Here is an 18,595-nt window from a genome sequence, read left to right on the forward strand (position 1 = left end):
CTCTAAAGATTAAGTTTTTCAAAGCCCTAATCACAGAAGGCTCTCCACTCTTCTACACTGTAATTTATTCTGCTTATGATTTTGTTAGATTTGTTTGATGTATAGCCCATCTATAATCTTCTAAAATATGCTGTTTATTCTCTTTGATGTCGATGTTTCCTGTTTTATACAGATATGTTTCCTGTTTTATATAGATAAACAGTAGCTTAATCATGTTACATTTCCCACCCCATACTGAGAAACAGTCATGCAGAAAAATGTCAGGAAGAACAGTGTCTTGGCAATAAATAATATTTATAAATAATACCAAGTATAGTTTGTTGAGTAGGCTAGAATTCTATCATCTATTCACTTTATTTGGTGTTTTTATATCCACTTGTCAAAAAAAGCATGCAAAACTTTTTCCTGTTTACTATCAAGGCTCCTCCTTGGAGAGCTGCTCCCTGGCCTTCCCTAATGCCTGTGACCTTCCATGGCTCCTAAGGAGGCTGGCAGCTGCCACGCCTCTCCGCGGCTCCAGGCAGTGTGAGCTGCCCGCCGTCTACCCAGCCAAGTGCTCTTGCCAAGTCTCCTAGAGATGAGTCACCCGAGCTTTCTAACTTTGGGGAAATCCCGCGCCTGCTATATTTGGCCATCACGGAGGCCAGGGGAACAGGAAGCCTACAGAGTGGTGGCACTAAAACCTGACTTGGAGAGTCACTCTAGTACTCTCCTCGAGCTTCACGTTGCGATTCTACAAGACGCATTTCCCATTAGACCTCCCAGGGCAGGAGACAGAGCTGAGCATGGCTGTCCGGATGCTCAGCTCCTGTTACTGCTGTTCCTCACCTTATTTGGGGGCAACAGCCCACGTACAGGTCATGCCCACGGACGCTCACCCTACTGACCACATGCACTCCAGCAAAAAGAGCAAGGGAAAATGCCTGCCTGGTGATGCGCTGGTTTTCAGAGTTTCGGCCACTGCTGTCGCTCACTCACTCAGTCGTGTCCAGCTCTTTGTGGCCCCATGAGTGGCAGGCACATCACGCTCCTCTGTGTTCCTCTATCTCCCGGAGTTTCCTCAAACTCATGTCCACTGAGCCTGTGAGACCATCCAACCATCTCACTCTCTGTCCCCCCTTCTCCTCCCCTCACTCTTGCTATCTAATGCAATCTGATAATCTATAAAAGGAGGCTTTCTAAACCCAGATATTCGTCCTCTCCCAACCCTAACTTAGATAAACAGCCCCTCAGGCCAACTGTCAATCCTATAGTTGACTAGCAGCCTTCCATTAATATCTGCTTGAATATGGTTCCCACATGTCAGCATCACCTGTTAGGATATATTCTGTGTCGACTGGACTGAGACCAGACTTGAAAAGAAAGCAGTTCAAACCACAGGCCAGGTTATTTTTCAATTTGTTGTTCAGTTGCTAAGTCGTGTCCAACTTTTTGCTTGTATGGATTCCCATACCTTGCAAAAGATTTCTGAGTCCCTCTGAGAACATACTAGTGAGGTTAGTGGTCCAAGTCCACTGTAAATAAGTATATGACTAAACTGATGGATTCCCAAGGAAAGGGAACATCACAACCATTCTGCTCATTAAGGATATTCCAATTTTACGTGGACAGCTTGGACTGGATGTAAGTACCCAATTACAACTGGAATAAAGAGTAAAAATCTCCTTAATCCAAATATGTGGACCTTACAAAAGGCCTTGGGAAGTGGAAAAGTGGACGGAGAATCTTCTGTCCTGACCAAAGGAATGGGCACTTGAACCTTCTTCTCATATATGAAAGGAACAGTGAAAGTCACACGGTTGTGTCCAACTCTTCACAGTCCCGTGGACTGTAACCTACCTGGCTCCTCTGTGCATGGGATTCTCCAGGCAAGAGTACTAGAGTGGGTTGCCATTTCCTTCTCTAGGGGATCTTCCCAACCCAGGGATCGAACCCAGATCTATCGCATTGCAGGCAGATTCTTTACCAACTGAGCAGCTAGGAACAGTCATTTTAAATTTTAAACTAGCACATTTGTTGTCTGCAATCAATGCAGCTAAAACGCCAAAAGGGAAAATTCATGTTAAGGGATTCCAAATCATCAAGGATTCTCAGTTATGTATTGTATTACATTTTCATTTCTATTGAAATTACTTTCTTTCAGAGAGTGTAAAGATAATTTTAAACAGAGCCTTTACTGAATTACTATGAATTCCCTGATAAAATGTGTTGCACTAGTAAACAGAAGTAAGAATTTTCCTATCGAGGATACACAACTGTTTTTCTGTGCTGGGTTGGGGGGTGGAATATTGCATCAGTTCTTCTCCCATCACCCTCATAAATGATATCTGGTATAGCATCCCACGATTTATAAATTGTAACCACAAAATTTTTAGGAGTATGTCTTTCCCAACTGAATGCCAAAACAGCATCAGAATATGCTAAATGTCGGAGTAACTTTTATGTCCCTAAACTTCTAAATTCTAAGGTATCACTTCACAATTTGAGCATATGTAATTGATGGGAATACCAGACTACCTGACCTGCCTCTTGAGAAATGCGTAGGCAGGTCAGGAAGCAACAGTTAGAACTGGACATGGAACAACAGACTGGTTCCAAATAGGAAAAGGAGTGTGTCTAGGAAAAGGAGTGTGTCAAGGCTGTATATTGTCACCCTGCTTATTTAACTTCTATGCAGAGTACATCATGAGAAACGCTGGGCTGGAAGAAGCACAAGCTGGAATCAAGATTGCCAGGAGAAATATCAATAACCTCAGATATGCAGATGACACCACCCTTATAGAAGAAAGTGAAGAAGAACTAAAGAGCCTCTTGATGAAAGTGGAAAATAAAAAAGTTGGCTTAAAGCTCAACATTCAGAAAACTAAGATCATGGCATCTGGTCCCATCACTTCATGGGAAATAGATGGGGAAACAGCGGAAACAGTGTCAGACTTTATTTTTGGGGGCTCCAAAATCACTGCAGATGGTGACTGCAGCCATGAAATTAAAAGACACTCCTTGGAAGAAAAGTTATGACCAACCTAGACAGCATATTGAAAACCAGAGACATTACTTTGCCAACAAAGGTCCGTCTAGTCAAGGCTATGGTTTTTCCTGTGGTCATGTATGGATGTGAGAGTTGGACTGTGAAGAAGGCTGAGCACTGAAGAATCGATGCTTTTGAACTGTGGTGTTGGAGAAGACTCTTGAGAGTCTCTTGGACTGCAAGGAGATCCAACCAGTCCATTCTGAAGGAGATCAGCCCTGGGATTTCTTTGGAAGGAATGATGCTAAAGCTGAAACTCCAATACTTTGGCCACCTCATGCGAAGAGTTGACTCATTGGAAAAGACTCTGATACTGGGACGGACTAGGGGCAGGAGGAGAAGGGGACGACCGAGGATGAGATGGCTGGATGGCATCACTGACTCGATGGATGTGAGTCTGAGTGAACTCCGGGAGTTGGTGATGGACAGGGAGGCCTGGCGTGCTGGGATTCATGGGGTCGCAGAGTCGGACACGACTGAGTGACTGAACTGAACTGAATTCTAAATTGCTGATGGACTCCAACAATTACTCCAGCTAAATGATTAGCTATTTGGAAAGGAGACTATGACCCAAATGATGGTTTATTTCCATTGACATTTCTTTACTATCACATACAACTAGACTACGAGCTATGATAGGTTTTAAAATAAAAATCCTACCAATGATGAATTCTATGACCAGCCCTACATCAAGCACACTTTGAGCCTTAAATGATCACTTCTTTACCTCAGAGTTACAAGAGGAATGGTATTAGTCCCACTGAACAGATGATTTAACTAAGGCCTGGAGAAATAAGTGGCCTCTGTATTTGGCTCCCTGTCCTGAGGTTTTCAGCACCAAAACAGGTCATGATATTTTGTCATTAATTTTATTCCTTAGTTTTCTTTTCTACATTTTACTATTTCATTAGGTATGGTAGGTATGTAGGGCTTTCCTGGTGGCTGAGAGGTTAAAGCGTCTGCCTGCAATGCGGGAGACCTGGGTTCGATCCCTGGGTCGGGAAGATCCCCTGGAAAAGGGAATGGCAACCCACTCCAGTACTCTTGCCTGGAGAATCCCATGGACAGAGGAGCCTGGTGGGCTACAGTCCACGGGGTCGCAAAGAGTTGGACACGACTGAGCGACTTCACTTATGGTAGGTATGTGGAGCTTTAAAATCCTGAACGAGATTTTATATACCTATAAAATATAAGTGAAATACTTCTTGCAAATAAGGAAACAATCAATAACATATTTTCCCATACCTACCTTCTGCTGACATTATATTAATTATCAAATTGTGCCTTGCGGTCTCAAAGGTACGCCTATTATAGGCCGTTATCTATTAGAAAAAGAAAGTCATATTAAAGAAGTGAAATGTTATTTGAAAAATGAAATTCATTAAGGGCTAAACGAAAACAAATTGTCGTTCTTTCCATTTTCATTATTTATCTATATACTTACAAAATATTCCTTCTCTGAACAACAAGAATCAGAGCTTTTAGCAATATTATGGGAAATAGATAATTAGTCAGGTCTATTAAACATGCTAAAACAAGAAGTTAAAATCAGAAAAACCCTTTTATAGAAGACTGTTAAGTGCCAGTAGCAAAGCAGATGCATCATTAGTAAATGGATTAACTATTATGAATTACTTACCAGAGCCATTCTAAACTTGGAAAAAAAAACATACAAAATCTATTTCTGTGCTTTTGAATGGAACTTAAGGATCATACCAGAAAGTACACTTTAAAACAAGCACATCTCTGTGTTGTCCGCATTTAGTACTAAACTGCACACCAACCAGTGAGGACATGTCAGCACCCCTTTGGAAATCATATCTCACAACGGAGCACAGCAGTAGGGATCACAGTCTCATGGCACAGGCTCAAAGCCACAAATCAATTCCTTCACAAAAAAATATTGGTAAATGTTTGTGGAGTCAATGAACTTACATCAAAGTCAACTCAGAAACAGCCACTGCAAACAACAAACAAAGCAAAGGCCAACAGCAGGATGTGGCTTCAAAAATCTAAGAATAATTAACTTTATAACAGATATGAAATCACTCAGACAGGCCTTCGGTACCTCAAAAAAATACACAAAAAGCAAATGATTGTCTTAGCATCCCAGCACTGTCCTGGCAGTAACTGCAGCCACAGTTGACACTGAGATAAAAAAGTAAGACAACAGAAATATCTTGCACACTCAGAACCAGTATCAAAGATTTTAAGCATCATATAGGAGCTTTAAATACATCACCCTCATCAGAAATATCGTTTGAGACAACAGCGAAAATCAGAATTTGGGAATTAAAAATTCTAAAACTAACAATATTTAAAAGCACATATTCTGAAAAGTGTATTATTCCACAAAGATAAAAGAACTCTCCCCACAATCTGTCAGATTTCTTCTGGATTCAGTAACTTCTTTGCTGCTCTCTGCTGGGACACATGATCAATGAGGTTCACAACCAAACACTAAAATTAAGACTAGTCGTTAAATAAATGGGGCATTATTGTGTGCAAAGAAGCAAAAGACATTTGGGAATGCTAATGAGTTTAAAAGTTTACAAAATTTTAATCATGTTCTCAATGGAAAAAAATACTAAATGTTATTTGTTATAGCATCTTAAAGCGAATGCTCAGGGAGAAAAAGTTAAACATTTTCAAATTAATTATAATATTCTTCTGGCTAGGCTTTCCATAATTATCAGAAAGTTCATTATTGTAAATTTCATAATTTTAATAAGTTTTTAAAAATCATAGGCGACATAAGAGTAAAGAACCTTTTCATAAATCAGGAGGAAGGATTTTATTATCCAGATTTATATTTAATGCTTAATTTTAAAAGCTACAACAGAATGCAATTCTTCTATCATTTCTAATGAGATATTTAAATACTACAATATCATCTATCAAAGTCTACTTATCATGATGTGAAGCCCTTCATAGCAAAGAGATATGCACATGTGTACATTTTTGGATCCCTTATTTCTACAACTGATTTATTTTAGATGTTCATAAGTATCTACTGAATAAACTGTCAATATAAGTGACTAAGTAAGATATGCAAAATCTTTTTACTATATTATTAACAGAATATTTTAAAATGCTGAAAATATGTTTTTATAGATGGATGTAAAATGAGTTATTTACAGATAAAACACTACTTGTGTTAGATGAAAGATATGCTGTTTCCATCATTTTTAAAGATATTATTTGATATTTATTCATAACCTTATATGTTGGTAGTAAGGTATAATGCACCCCTGTGAATCATGGCCCAACACATGTGTTTCTCTTCTGTCCTAGCTTCTTGCCTCTCTCCTACCAGAGAAACCATTTTGGATTTTGTGTTTATCATCCCCTTCGTTTTAAATATAGTTTTATTATACATGCATGTATGTTTAAAATACATTGTTCACTTTGATGGCTTTTGAACTCTACAAAAATCATAAACTAGTCTTCAGAGGTCTGGGGTTTTTTCCAACATTATGTTTAAAGCATTTATTCATGTTGCCAGGCAAGTCAAACTTCATTCTTGCTTTAAGTGTTCACTGTGTGAAATAATAATTCCAGGAATTATTTATCTACTCTCTTGTTGATGGACTTCTGGTCTCGGTTGGTTTGTGGGTTTCCAATGTTTTCCTAGGCAAACATTGCTCAAGGAACATGACTGTGCATGCCTTTGGGTGCTGGACATTTGCAAATGTTCCTGTTTTTTTATATTTTGGTCACACCACGTGGCTTGCAGGATCCTAGTTCCTCGACCAGTGATTAAACCCCAGGTCACAGCAGTGAAAGCACTGAGTCCTCTCAGTCAACATGGAATTTCATATCACAGTCCATGGCTGATTAAAACTTTGGAGAAAAACGCAAAGCATGTAGCCTCCTGAGAATTTGTAAAAATTACTACAAATTTCTGGTGGTAGAAAACATGCCTCCCATGACCTGAGCAAAGCCCTGGCAATTCCATAAGCAGTTTTGATGCTAGTGCCCTGGTCACTACCAGTAAGTCTTTACAGAATTGGAGAGTTAAGTTCAAGAGGGAGGGGACATAGGTATACCTATGGCTCACTCACGATGATATCTAGAGGAAACCAATACAATACTGTAAAGCAATTATCCTTCAATTAAAAATAATAATTTTTTTAAAATTCCAATTTAAGAACTTAGAGGCACTGAGGCCTAAAATTGTAGTAGAACTCTCTTGCCATTAATTGCCAGTGTAATTCTGATTTTGTTAGGTATAGTAAAGAGTGAAAGTAATTCTGATTTTGTTAGATATAGTAAAGAGTGAAACACATTTATATCCATTCATTAAAAAAATTATTTCCCACTAAAGGTTTGATGTCATCATTGTTTTTATTGTCTTAATTTTTTTTTTTTTTTGGCCATGCCACGTGGCCTGTGGAATCTTGGTTCCCTGACCAAGGATCGAACCCATGTCCCCTGCAGAGAAAATGTGGAGCCTTAACTACTGGATTTAACCACTGGACTGCCAAGGAAGTCCTTATTGTCTTAATTTCTAATATCTTCCAGGTATGATGTTAGGTAATGATAAAAATCTGATTAATTATAGCACCTCCATAACTCCCAAAGTCAAGGTCAAACATATCTGCATGGCTTACAGAGCCCTCCACGATCTGCCCGTATCAGCATCAACACCTCTGTTTCCATCATTTGTCCTCTGGAGTGCATGCTGTCCTCTAACCCCCCCAAAGTTCTCTAAGACCATGTGGTTTTGCTTATGCCTCCAAGATTTTGATGTGCTGTATCTTCTTCCTAAAATAGCCTTCCTTCTACTTAGTGAATTTCTATCTACCCCTCTTACAACTCTGCATCAGACAGCACCTTCTTACTATAACAGTTCTGTCAGTGTTGGCTAAGTCTGAGTTTCCATTCCAGTGCTTCAACCTCAGAACTGTAAGACATGGCAGGGGGTGGCTGCTATTCATTTTTCTACCATCAACACCTATCATAACACTCAGTACATGGTAGGGGCTCAAAAGACATCTGTTTAAATGCTTGTATTTGAATGAAGATGAAATCTCAAATTAAAATTTGGAGGAAATAAGTGTATTCATCTTCTTAAATAGAATTCATAGGAATCTATTTATTTTAAATCTTTTAATTTTTTCGCTAATTTAGACTGCCCTTTTTTATATAAAAGCTGAAACAGAAAACTCTGTAGATGAACAGAAAGAAATGGTATATTTCCAAATGTTATCTCATGTGTTTCCATGCATAAAATACTGAAAACCACTGCCAAATAATTTTAATTACATTTGAGACTCAAATTACAAATAAACAAGAATATAATTTTGCTCTAAGTAAATTACCTCAATGACTGTTGGTTTCCCCACATTTTCGGCTGTTGGAGACCCATAAAGGACTCCATCACTATATGGTGTCCTTTGGATATATCGAAGCCATCCAGGACGGTCTGGGTAACCCATTAAATTTGTGTTAAATGTTATGGGATCATTACTAATCTCACCTAGGTAAGAAACACAAAAGTAAGATATAAAAGTTATTTTCAAGTGCTGCTTTGATAGTTTCAACAAAAATATGTCTGTCTAAAAAGTTTTTTCTTAACATTTGTTACAAATTAAATAAAACCAAAAGAAATCCATCTGAGAATTTACATTAGGACCTCACATAAAGAAAAAAAATCATTTTGGTGGTTTAGTTTGTCTAGAAATCTGATGCAACAAAGAGCATATTCATGCAATTTTTTTCAAACTATCTTTTCCTTTCTTAATTTTTTTTTGGGGGGCGTGGAGTCACATAGCAGTGGAGAAGTTCTATCAATGAGACAACTAACTTTCAGGAAAATCATGTTGATATGCTCATTCTTTTGAGAAATCTCTCTTTCATTAAACTCTGAACACTATCAACCTAATCCTAAGGGATATCTCAAAATTATAAAAGTATCATGAAAACAAAAATACTGTCATTCCAAAACACTGGAGGATGAGTTGAAAAATTCAAATCTAAAAGAGCTTCAATAATATGACATTTATTAACAATAAACAATAATAACAGCATCATTTTATTAGCATGTACCAAGCCCCATTGCTGTGTCTGGCCTCTACAGGCACTATGATTTCATCTGATTCCAAACATACCAATAAAAGTAGTACTATTATAGCCGTAATTTTACTGATGAAATATGTAATTTTCCATGTTAACTCCTCATAGTCAAATTAAGTGGGGAAACAAGAATTTAATCTTGGTTGACCCCAGAAACTATGCTCTTAACTATATGAAACTATACGTTTTCTTCTGCTGCTTAAAAGGTTTAGCTATACAGTTTTGCAAAAGTACAATGCCTCATGAGAAAACATTTTATAGACAATTGATGAAAAGATGGCCTTTTTTTCTTGAATACTAGCGAAAACATGCTTAACTATATAAGTATTTTCAGGTATGCTATTCACCATATAATCTACAAAAATAATATTTATGCCATACTTTCCAGAAAATTCATTTCTATTACTTAAGTAAGAGTCATAATAAGAATATATTTTCTCTTGCTATTCTTTCTATATCTTCATTAACTGGATGGTATTTATGACAATCGAACAAAACATAATTTAAACAAATAGATGATTAAATAAGGCTTTGTAACTGGTATTACTTTGAAGAAAAATTAATCTCCATTATATTATCATGAAGTCATATAAAATTATTTCATATTGTAAAAGTTTTTTTGAGAATTTTCTTAATATCATATTTCGTTCTCTTCTATGATAATGTGTATACTTTTCCAAAAGTCAATGTCCTAGGTAAGACTCTAAGTCTTAATGTGGAAAACCATAATTTTACAGCTATAATTATTTCTATGAGAATACAGGTAGATGATTTGTCAGAGGTACAAAACTCAAGACTAGATAATCAGAAATGTGCTTTCTTCAAAATTCAAAAATGAATTGTTTTCTTCTGTAATTAAATGTTGGATCTTACAATGGGAAATATCTTGTAACAATCAATTTATCATATATCCTGACCATGTCAAATCATGTCAGAAATATCTGATTACACATTATCTGGATTAGGCACACTGAATAAAAAGAAAAATTTAATAAATCAACCTCTTTTTTTTTCCCCCACCAAGAACATACCAGGTTTGGGGTAAGGTGGAAATTCCCCCTTAAAATACTCTCTTTCCAAAACATGGACAAAGAGGACGCCTGCGGAGGGGTAGACATTCCGGTCAGAGTGCACCTTGGAGAAAATAGTGTACACTGCAAATAAAAAGGGAAGAGAAGAGATAGAAAGACAAACAATGAGGTCTGCTTTTGCAGATTCACTTACACTGTCAAACCGGGTTTCACTATAGACATTTCTGAGAAAACTGAAGCAACATGCAAGATAGTTAAAGTTTGTTTTAGGACAAGCATGGAACAACTCTCAACTTGGTGTGTTTACAGACTTTTCAAGCATTGTGTAAGCAGAATTAGGCACAATTAATTTTTTAAACTGTTATTAAATAATGAAGACAACCATAACATCTCTTTGGTAATTTTTATGGAGATTATTACCAATGAAATACATCATGAGACGTGATCAACTATATAACTGCTACAGTATCTTTTTCATTTTACCTTTTTTCAAAGAAAAGTATAAAGAGCAACTTTTAAATGGTAAGAATCTCCACTGTATTAACTGTTTGCCAGACAAAGCATAAATACCATTAATAAATATAAGGTGACTTTCAGAAATACTTATAAAAAGGCACTGGGTACTCTTTGAGTGTTAGTTCGCATATCTCTCCTAGAAATGATTTATTCCACTTTACCTGATCTTGACATTAAATAATTCATACGTATAAGCTAGTCTATTATGCTATCTCCTAAATAAGCAATAACAATTACATAATAAAATTCAGGGCAAATCACTTCTTTAAGTGAAATGGGGCAGATTTTATTATTTACTGGTTCCTGAAGACACATGATGTGAGCACATTAAAGTGACCAAATTGGTTTGATTAGTTTCAGCTTATCATTTTTTTCCCTCTGATATCATCATCTTCACCAACACGTTATACCATTACCCTTGCCACCTCTCCAATCTCTTGGTTTTCTATCTTCTGGTTTGGCTAGTGGCTGCAATTTTTAAACAGATAAACCCTATCAGGCAAGTTCTTTCTCTTAGTCACTGATGGATTTGTAAATGTAGTAATTAACCTAAAGAACCCAAGGCTGCTCACTCCAGGCTCACAACTAACTAATAGCTCTGAACAGTAAAATCACTGACAGTAATTTTTCAGCATAAAAATAGGAACTCACAAAAAACACTGCTGTATCTGTGAAAACTTGCCCCTGCAGTTCCATGGATGGCTGCCAAAAATGAGGAACTGAACTAAAACATTTGGCTGGTAGCTTCATGTATCCATAGCTTTACTACGGAAAACACAACTTCAGAAGCTAAAGCGACAGGAGGGAAGCAGCAAGTAGGTGTAAACCAGGTATGTAGGGAGACTTGCTTCCGGACCTGTTTCGTACCAGCACTAGGAAGCATTCCCATGGTTTTAAGTACCCAGTCTTTACCCAAGAGCAATTAACTCACCTGTGAATATGGTCTCATTCCAGGGGAAAAAAAAAAATGAATGAACAAATAAATCGTAGAAATATAGTGGGGATGAGAACTGGAGATTTTTCACCAATCAAGACTCCAGTGTCCCTGGAGTGCTAGGTGCTATGGAGACTGTGAAGGTGAAGGAGACCCAATCCCTGTCTTCTGTGAGTTCCCCTTCCAGTTTGGGACAACACCACCCACCTAACTAGGTATGACTCACAGAGAGACAGACTGCTCTGGCAAGACCCGGAAGGATGGTGAGGAGCAATGGAAGCTGGAAAGATCTGGTGAAGGGTTACGGAAAAAGTAGAACTCAATATGGCTTTTTAAGTACCAGCAAGATTCTGAAACTCAGAGACGGACAATTTTGGTGGTGAAACATGCAAGATACAATCGTGGGAGACTGTGGGGCCCTTTTGAGAAAGGGCGTTAAGCCACTGATGCTAGATTCTGGTAGGGAGAGGAAAACTGGGAAGAAGAACCAACTTACAGAGAGCTGTAAACTCCTGCTGAGAAGTCACTTCATGCTATACAGAAGGGTGTTTAAATTCCAGATCACAATCTTACATCCAAAGCACAGGAATGCTTTACGTAATTTAAAGAATCTCTTCAGAGTTTATCCAGTTCATTCTTTCCAGAGATTAAAAACATGTTGAAGTCCAGCACTGAACTTTATTTACCTTTGTTGTTTTTCTGGGCACCTAGGAGGTATCTGGCATATGTGAATAATTTTATAAATGCCTACTGAATGGATTAATACACATAGCAAAAGGTACAGGGAAACAGTTCTTATGTGTGAGTACTAAATACATATAATGCTTAACTTCAATTTCAGTTTTGTAACTTATATTAATTCCTATATGTGTCATCAGTTTATGGGCTACCATTCTTCACTTACATTATAAAGTACTAACAGTCTTCCTTAGTCTCGGCTGCCATAAGGTAGCAAATGCTAGCTTCTAAATAAAAAAGAAAGGTTGTCCATAGTAAATAATATTGAAATGATGCTTTTTTCTATATGGCTTGTGGCCGGGCCTGGAAGGGAACCATGCAAGCAGCCTGTCGCTGCTTATCATCTCACTTCAAGGACTAGTATAGAACATCTCACTTTCTGCTTTCACAAAAAGAATTTCTTTTCTATGATCTACAGAGCCAAACCACAATCTACCATGGCCCTCCTGGGTTTTAAGATGACATGTACATTTCTTTATTCATGTGTACTCAACTGCCTTTCTGCAATCTGCTGAACTGCATACTTGCTGGTCAGTTACCTTGGTGACTCTGCTTCGCTCTAAGTATAGTAAGCCATTCACTTTGAGAAAAACATGATACAGATGTACAACACATTCATCATCTAGAAATGGAAAATCACTAAGCCACTATGTTTTGTTTGTGAAAATAATACTTCCTTTCTGTAGCATCAGTTTAAATTATGGGCACCCACACAACATTTTAGAGAAGTGCCCTTTACCTTACCTTTCCCATTTGTTACTTGCAAAACAAACAGCTATTCAATAGAGGCTATTGGGGCAGTATTTACACCTAGCTTCCTTTCAAAAACAACAAATGACACAGAGAATTCAAAGTGATGAGCTCCTATTCTAAACATGAGCTATACAAACAATACTGAGCAAGTCTGCACTAACACCAACAAAGGCTGTTCCTTAACAGTGAACACATGTTGCGCTCACAGATGTCTAGGTAGTCCTCACAAACAGTAAGTTTGGAGCATACTGTTTTCTCTCAAAGCAAGTTTTGAAAATCAAATTTAAACACTTGAAGAATCTCTGAAAGACATGTCTCTGAAATATGCTGAACAGTTTCCGAAATACACGAGCATACTGCGCTGTGCTAATCAAGCTGAGGTCACAGGGTCTGTGTACCGCAGGGCTCTGCAATCGTCTCCGGCTGCAAATCCATCACCTCTGCAAGCACATGCCATTGGATACAAATGAAACAGGAAACCAGTCTGTTGCTAAAACCATGCAAATCCATCACCATTAATGGTCAAAACAATTAAACCAAAAGTCCAACTCACAGGGGGTCAAAAAGATCATCTTCAAACCACAAGGGTAGCTAGACATGCAAAGATTAAAAATTGAAAACAGGTAGTCATAAGTTAACAGAATTTTTTAAACAAAAAATTACATATCTGAGTTAAGAAGAGCAAAAGAATATGTGGGTGCAAGTGGTTGGGGTAATATTTCACCGTCCTGACGCAGCTTCAAAATCCCTTGTTAACATGCAGGCAAAATCTTTCCATAAAACTATATTCTCTGTATGCTTTCGTCATAAGGCATAGAAACTACAGACCATTTTCAACAATGTATATTATGTGAACACAGAGAGTCAAGAACCAAATAACAGACAGTGATGGCAGTAGCAATAAAGTGGGCCTCATGCTAGCTAAACAGCATCCTGTCTGTCTTTATTAATAGTCCATTTGAAATTTTCTCCCCATGGGAGCAACACTGAGATGAAAATAGGAGGGAGCACATTTGTGTGCTTATTTACAATTACTTAAAAACAAATGCAAATCTGCATGTGTTAACCAAACATCAAATCTGAAAGGAGTGAGGTGATACGTTGCCAACAAATCTAGAGCATGACACTTCACAATTATCAAAATGAGTTTTTAATGGCATATACATGTGCACAGACATATCTAAAGTCCACTCTCCACAAAAAAGTCCAGAGAACATTTACAAGCCCTTTGTCTGCATCAGGGAGGAGGAGATGACTATAAACTGGCTGCTGAGTGTGGGACCAAGTCTCAGCTAGATTGAAACCTTAAAGCCTCCTTTCCTATGAAATCTTTAAGAAGTCATAAAGGATTGTGAGTATTCACATCGAGGTGACCTTTATTAGGCATCTATTATGTTGATCTCTCTCTCATAGAATGCTTATCAACAAATTAATCACTTTCAAAGGTTCACTTACATTATCTTCTAATTTTTTTTTGCGGTTTAAGAGAATATGGTAAATTCTCAGTTTACCAGGAACCCCAAGGAAGGGAAACATTTTAGAGAGCTGAGTTTTCTAAAGTACTTGGCGGTCAATCCTTTTTCATTATGGGTATAAGATCATCATTTAGCACGTCAATTATTGCACTCTGCTCTATTATACAATGACGCCCTTACGGACTGTTTGGTTGCCTTGCCATTTACCGATCACGCTAGTGCTTAGCAGGTAGCTGTCTGCTAATGCGTTTTGAGGTGGTGCATTTTATAGATTTTCTGTTTTCTCATCTGTAGACAAGCTGTCAGCTGTCATTTCTCATTGCTGTCAGTAATGTTTCCTCTAACTGCTTCTCTGGGCCTTCTAATTTGCGGCTATTAATCCACTGCAGGTTTAGAAACCAGACTACTAAATGAGGTGGGATTGCGTGTTAAAGTAGAAACAAATTTGTACTGTCGTAGCACTCACAAGGCTCTGCTAGAGCTGAAAAAAAGAAGCCTGCATCTGCCACGTCTCTTTTAGCAACCCAGAGACCCTTTTGTGGTTCCCGATTCTTCGTTGACACAGTATATTCTGAAAAGATGATCTTAGTATAATTGGGAGCCAGCCATGATTTGAGGAGATGGCAGCATAAACTCTACATATTAAATGTATTCAGAAAAAAAAAAAAGTGTACCATAGAAAGCCTTTATTTAATCTATATGTTACACAAACAAACTGTCAAATCAAAATGAAGGGATTTAATGTGCTGTATAAAATAATTTCTTACATATTTGCTGGGTGGGAAATACACTGCACAATTTAAACAAAGAGAACTATTGATTAAGTGATCTATTACCCTTAGCAATAGCTAAATCAGTCTAAGATTATAACCCACTAAAATAAGTAATTTATTAATAAGAAATTGAAGCCTGTTTACAAGAGCATTTCAATTTTGTTAATTTGCCTATCTTGTAAGCTACTCATTGGGAAGCATGACAAGGGTGCCTTAACCGAGTGCAAATTAGTTAAATAAGACTGAATGTTTTTCAGATGTTCACGGTACTGCTTTAATAGTAAATATTATTTGAAAAAAATTTTGGATAAAAATGATGAAGACAACTTTTAAATATGTTTAAGATACAAAGATAATACTGAATAGCCACTTACCTGGTACAGCTTCTCAAATAAACTTTTGCCTAAGCAACTAAATTTCCCAATTCCTCAAAATCCTATTTATAGAAGAGACACTTCTCTGCTAAAGTGAAGAATTGGATTATTATTTAAAAAGAAAGTTACACAAAAAATACAATCACTGAAAAGCTATTTTACTGTATGAGCTTTGCTAATAATTGAGAACTATAAGTGCTGATAGAAAAAATAACCCTAGTCTTCTCTTTACCCACTCCAGAGTTCTTGCCTGGGGAATCCCAGGGACGGGGGAGCCTGGTGGGCTGCCATCTATGGGGTGGCACAGAGTCGGATATGATGAAGTGACTTAGCAGCAGCAGCAGCCTTCTTTTATAGTTTTAATATCTAAAAGCTCTTTATGAGGCTCAGAGCCCTGTATACACAGCACTCCAAGAAGCTTCTACCGATTAATCAGAATTGATTGTAAGAGATGAATTCCATTTTGCTATCTCTGCATCAAGAGAACTCATTTTAGGGTTTTCAGAGCCTGATAGATCTATGGTTTTCTCCCTAACTTATTTTTCAATGTGTTATCTCTATAGTTTAATTGAAATTTAATTATTAAACCAGATAATGTCTATAGAAAAATATTTTGAAAGGCATCAATATCCAGCTGGTATACAACCTGTTTTGCTTTTTTTTTTTTCCCCCTCTTTAAAAGTTACTGTGTGTTTTATCAGTCCAGCTTTATAAATCTCGGCTTAGAATCAAAAGCTTTTCTCGGCAGTCTGCCCTTCACCCCTTGAGTTTACTCAACATCAAAGTCCTGAAGATCATCCATTCAGCAGTGGTCAGCTATTGTTTTTATTTCAGTCCCAGATAGTCCACACTTGGGCTACAGAATTCATGAATGGGAAGGCATTAAATTGCCTTTTCAAACGTCATTCCTCTAAGAGATAGGACCACTTTTCTTTACATGAGGTAGAAAAGAAACCACTACCTGGATCTTTTTTCTACAAAAAATGGAAAGGTTTCTTCCTGAGATTTTTCCTCCCCAACCAAAGCCACTTACTAAAACCATTTTTCTACATGGAGTTAAATATCTTGATTTTTCCATTGAAAGATTACGTGTTTGTTTGTTCTGTTGTTATTTTTTTCATAAATGTCAGCTGGAAAGTGATTGCAAACCATTTTTAATTGGTAATCAATAAACTTGGTCACATAGAACACTGCAATTGAAAAGGGCTTTATATATCATCCTGTCGGGATGTGCCAAACACCTTTCTCTAGTAAGGGACAGATCATTGTGCTACTTCCTATTTGGATATGGCCTCAGCATTCTACTCAACCCAGAATTCCTGCTAGTTAATACCAACCAGAGTTAGCATCCATAAAAACAAGCTCAGTCCTCCAGTTTTACAGTCAACAACATTGAACCCAGAGAGACTGAGTGACAGGTTCAAGCCTACAGGACTAGAAAGAAGAAGAGCCAGAACTTGAACTGGTGGTAGTTACGCATTTTGTTGATTTTGATAACATAAGGTAATACACTTGGTGGCTGTCCATTATTATAACCCACACTACAGTAAACCCAGTGCTTGCTGCATATAGATATTTTAATAATGCAGAACTATAATAACAGGATTTAAATCAGAGGAGGAGAACAGGAAGGGAGAAAAAGCTAAAGAGTGAGTTCAAGAGAAACTGGGGAAATAAGAGAACATGGAAAACGGAATCGGTAGATTCAAGATGTATTGATCATTTCTATTTTGAGAACTATAGTTCTGGCTCAGGTTCCAAGGAGAAAATCATTGTGAGGGCCAGTGGGAGCATGAAGCTTGAAGTAGGAAGAGATAAGGATCTCTTGGAGATTCTAAAAAAAATGTGACGGTAAAAGCCTTGGAATCGTATATTTCACTAAGAATACGACTATAGTGGAGGATTCAACTGAGCTTAACAGCAAGTGAGAGAGTTATCCATAGAAAATCAAACAGGAATGGAGTGACATGCTGAAAAGAGGACAGAGAGTCTAGACATCCAAGTTAAAAAGAAGAAACCAAAGAAACGGGAAAAGAAGGCTGCAGGTGTGCAAAATAGTGTGAAGTCCAGAGGCAGGGTTTTGGTGATTTCATGTGAAGCAGCAGGAATCAGGGCAGATCCCAAATCCTTGGGAGGTGACAGAATAGAAATATGATGCCAAATCTGGGGCATCGTATAGTTATAAGTTCTGAATACTAGTTATAAGTTCTCTTATAACTAGGAAGATTAGAAAACAGGAAGAGTGGATGTGTGGAAGAAGCTGAAGGCCCTCAGCTTGATTAAGCAACAACCAGATAAGGTGGTGCTCGTGGTAAAGAACCTGCCTGCCAACGCAGGATAGGTAAGAGATGCGGGTTTGATCCCTGGGTCAGGAAGATCCCCTGGAGGACAGCATGCTAATCCACTCTAGTATTCTTGCCTGGAGAATCCCAAGGACAGAGGAACATGGCGGGCTGCAGTCCACTGGGTTGCAAAGAGTCAGACACGACTGAAGCGACTTAGCCAACACACATGCAGATCAAGTATTCAGAAATGAATCCCTTGAAGGAAATAGAGAAAATCCCTTGAGAATATCTAAGGGGGGTGTGGGGAAATGGCTATAGGACAAATCGCTTAGATCCTAGAACAAGTGCATCTACTGCTTTTTAAAACAAATTTTTGCCAACTCTCCATGAGAAGTTACTGTCACAAAACTCTGTTTTCTTTTAGATATTAGAGATGAAAATTCCTTAAACACACAAAGGTGTTCATGGGTTTGTTTCAAAGACAAAAGAGCAGAAGAGATCCTGGGAGCCTTGATCCTACTGTGAAACCGATCTGGGAGTAGAAGATTTCAGCTGAGGAATAATTTGATGCTATCTGGAAAAAACTTAGTGACCCCCAACTCAGAAATGT

The 18,595-nt window shown here is 37.7% G+C and overlaps 1 protein-coding gene across 4 annotated transcripts in view; it reads right to left on the reverse strand.

The window, feature by feature from the left end:
• The window catches only part of SGCE (sarcoglycan epsilon), a 67,753-nt gene that overhangs the window by 31,078 nt on the left and 18,080 nt on the right, over positions 1 to 18,595 (reverse strand). For all 4 annotated transcript variants that reach the window (XM_027968458.3, XM_042248384.2, XM_012176349.5 and 1 more), the window contains exons 2-4: positions 10,138 to 10,260; positions 8,353 to 8,510; positions 4,278 to 4,350 (exon numbers count right to left, since the gene is read on the reverse strand). In XM_027968458.3, coding sequence (XP_027824259.1) covers positions 4,278 to 4,350; positions 8,353 to 8,510; positions 10,138 to 10,260 — 354 coding nt within the window. The remainder of the gene's footprint in view (positions 1 to 4,277; positions 4,351 to 8,352; positions 8,511 to 10,137; positions 10,261 to 18,595) is intronic.

This window comes from Ovis aries, chromosome 4 (genome assembly GCF_016772045.2).
Source record: "Ovis aries strain OAR_USU_Benz2616 breed Rambouillet chromosome 4, ARS-UI_Ramb_v3.0, whole genome shotgun sequence".
NCBI lineage: Eukaryota > Metazoa > Chordata > Mammalia > Artiodactyla > Bovidae > Ovis > Ovis aries.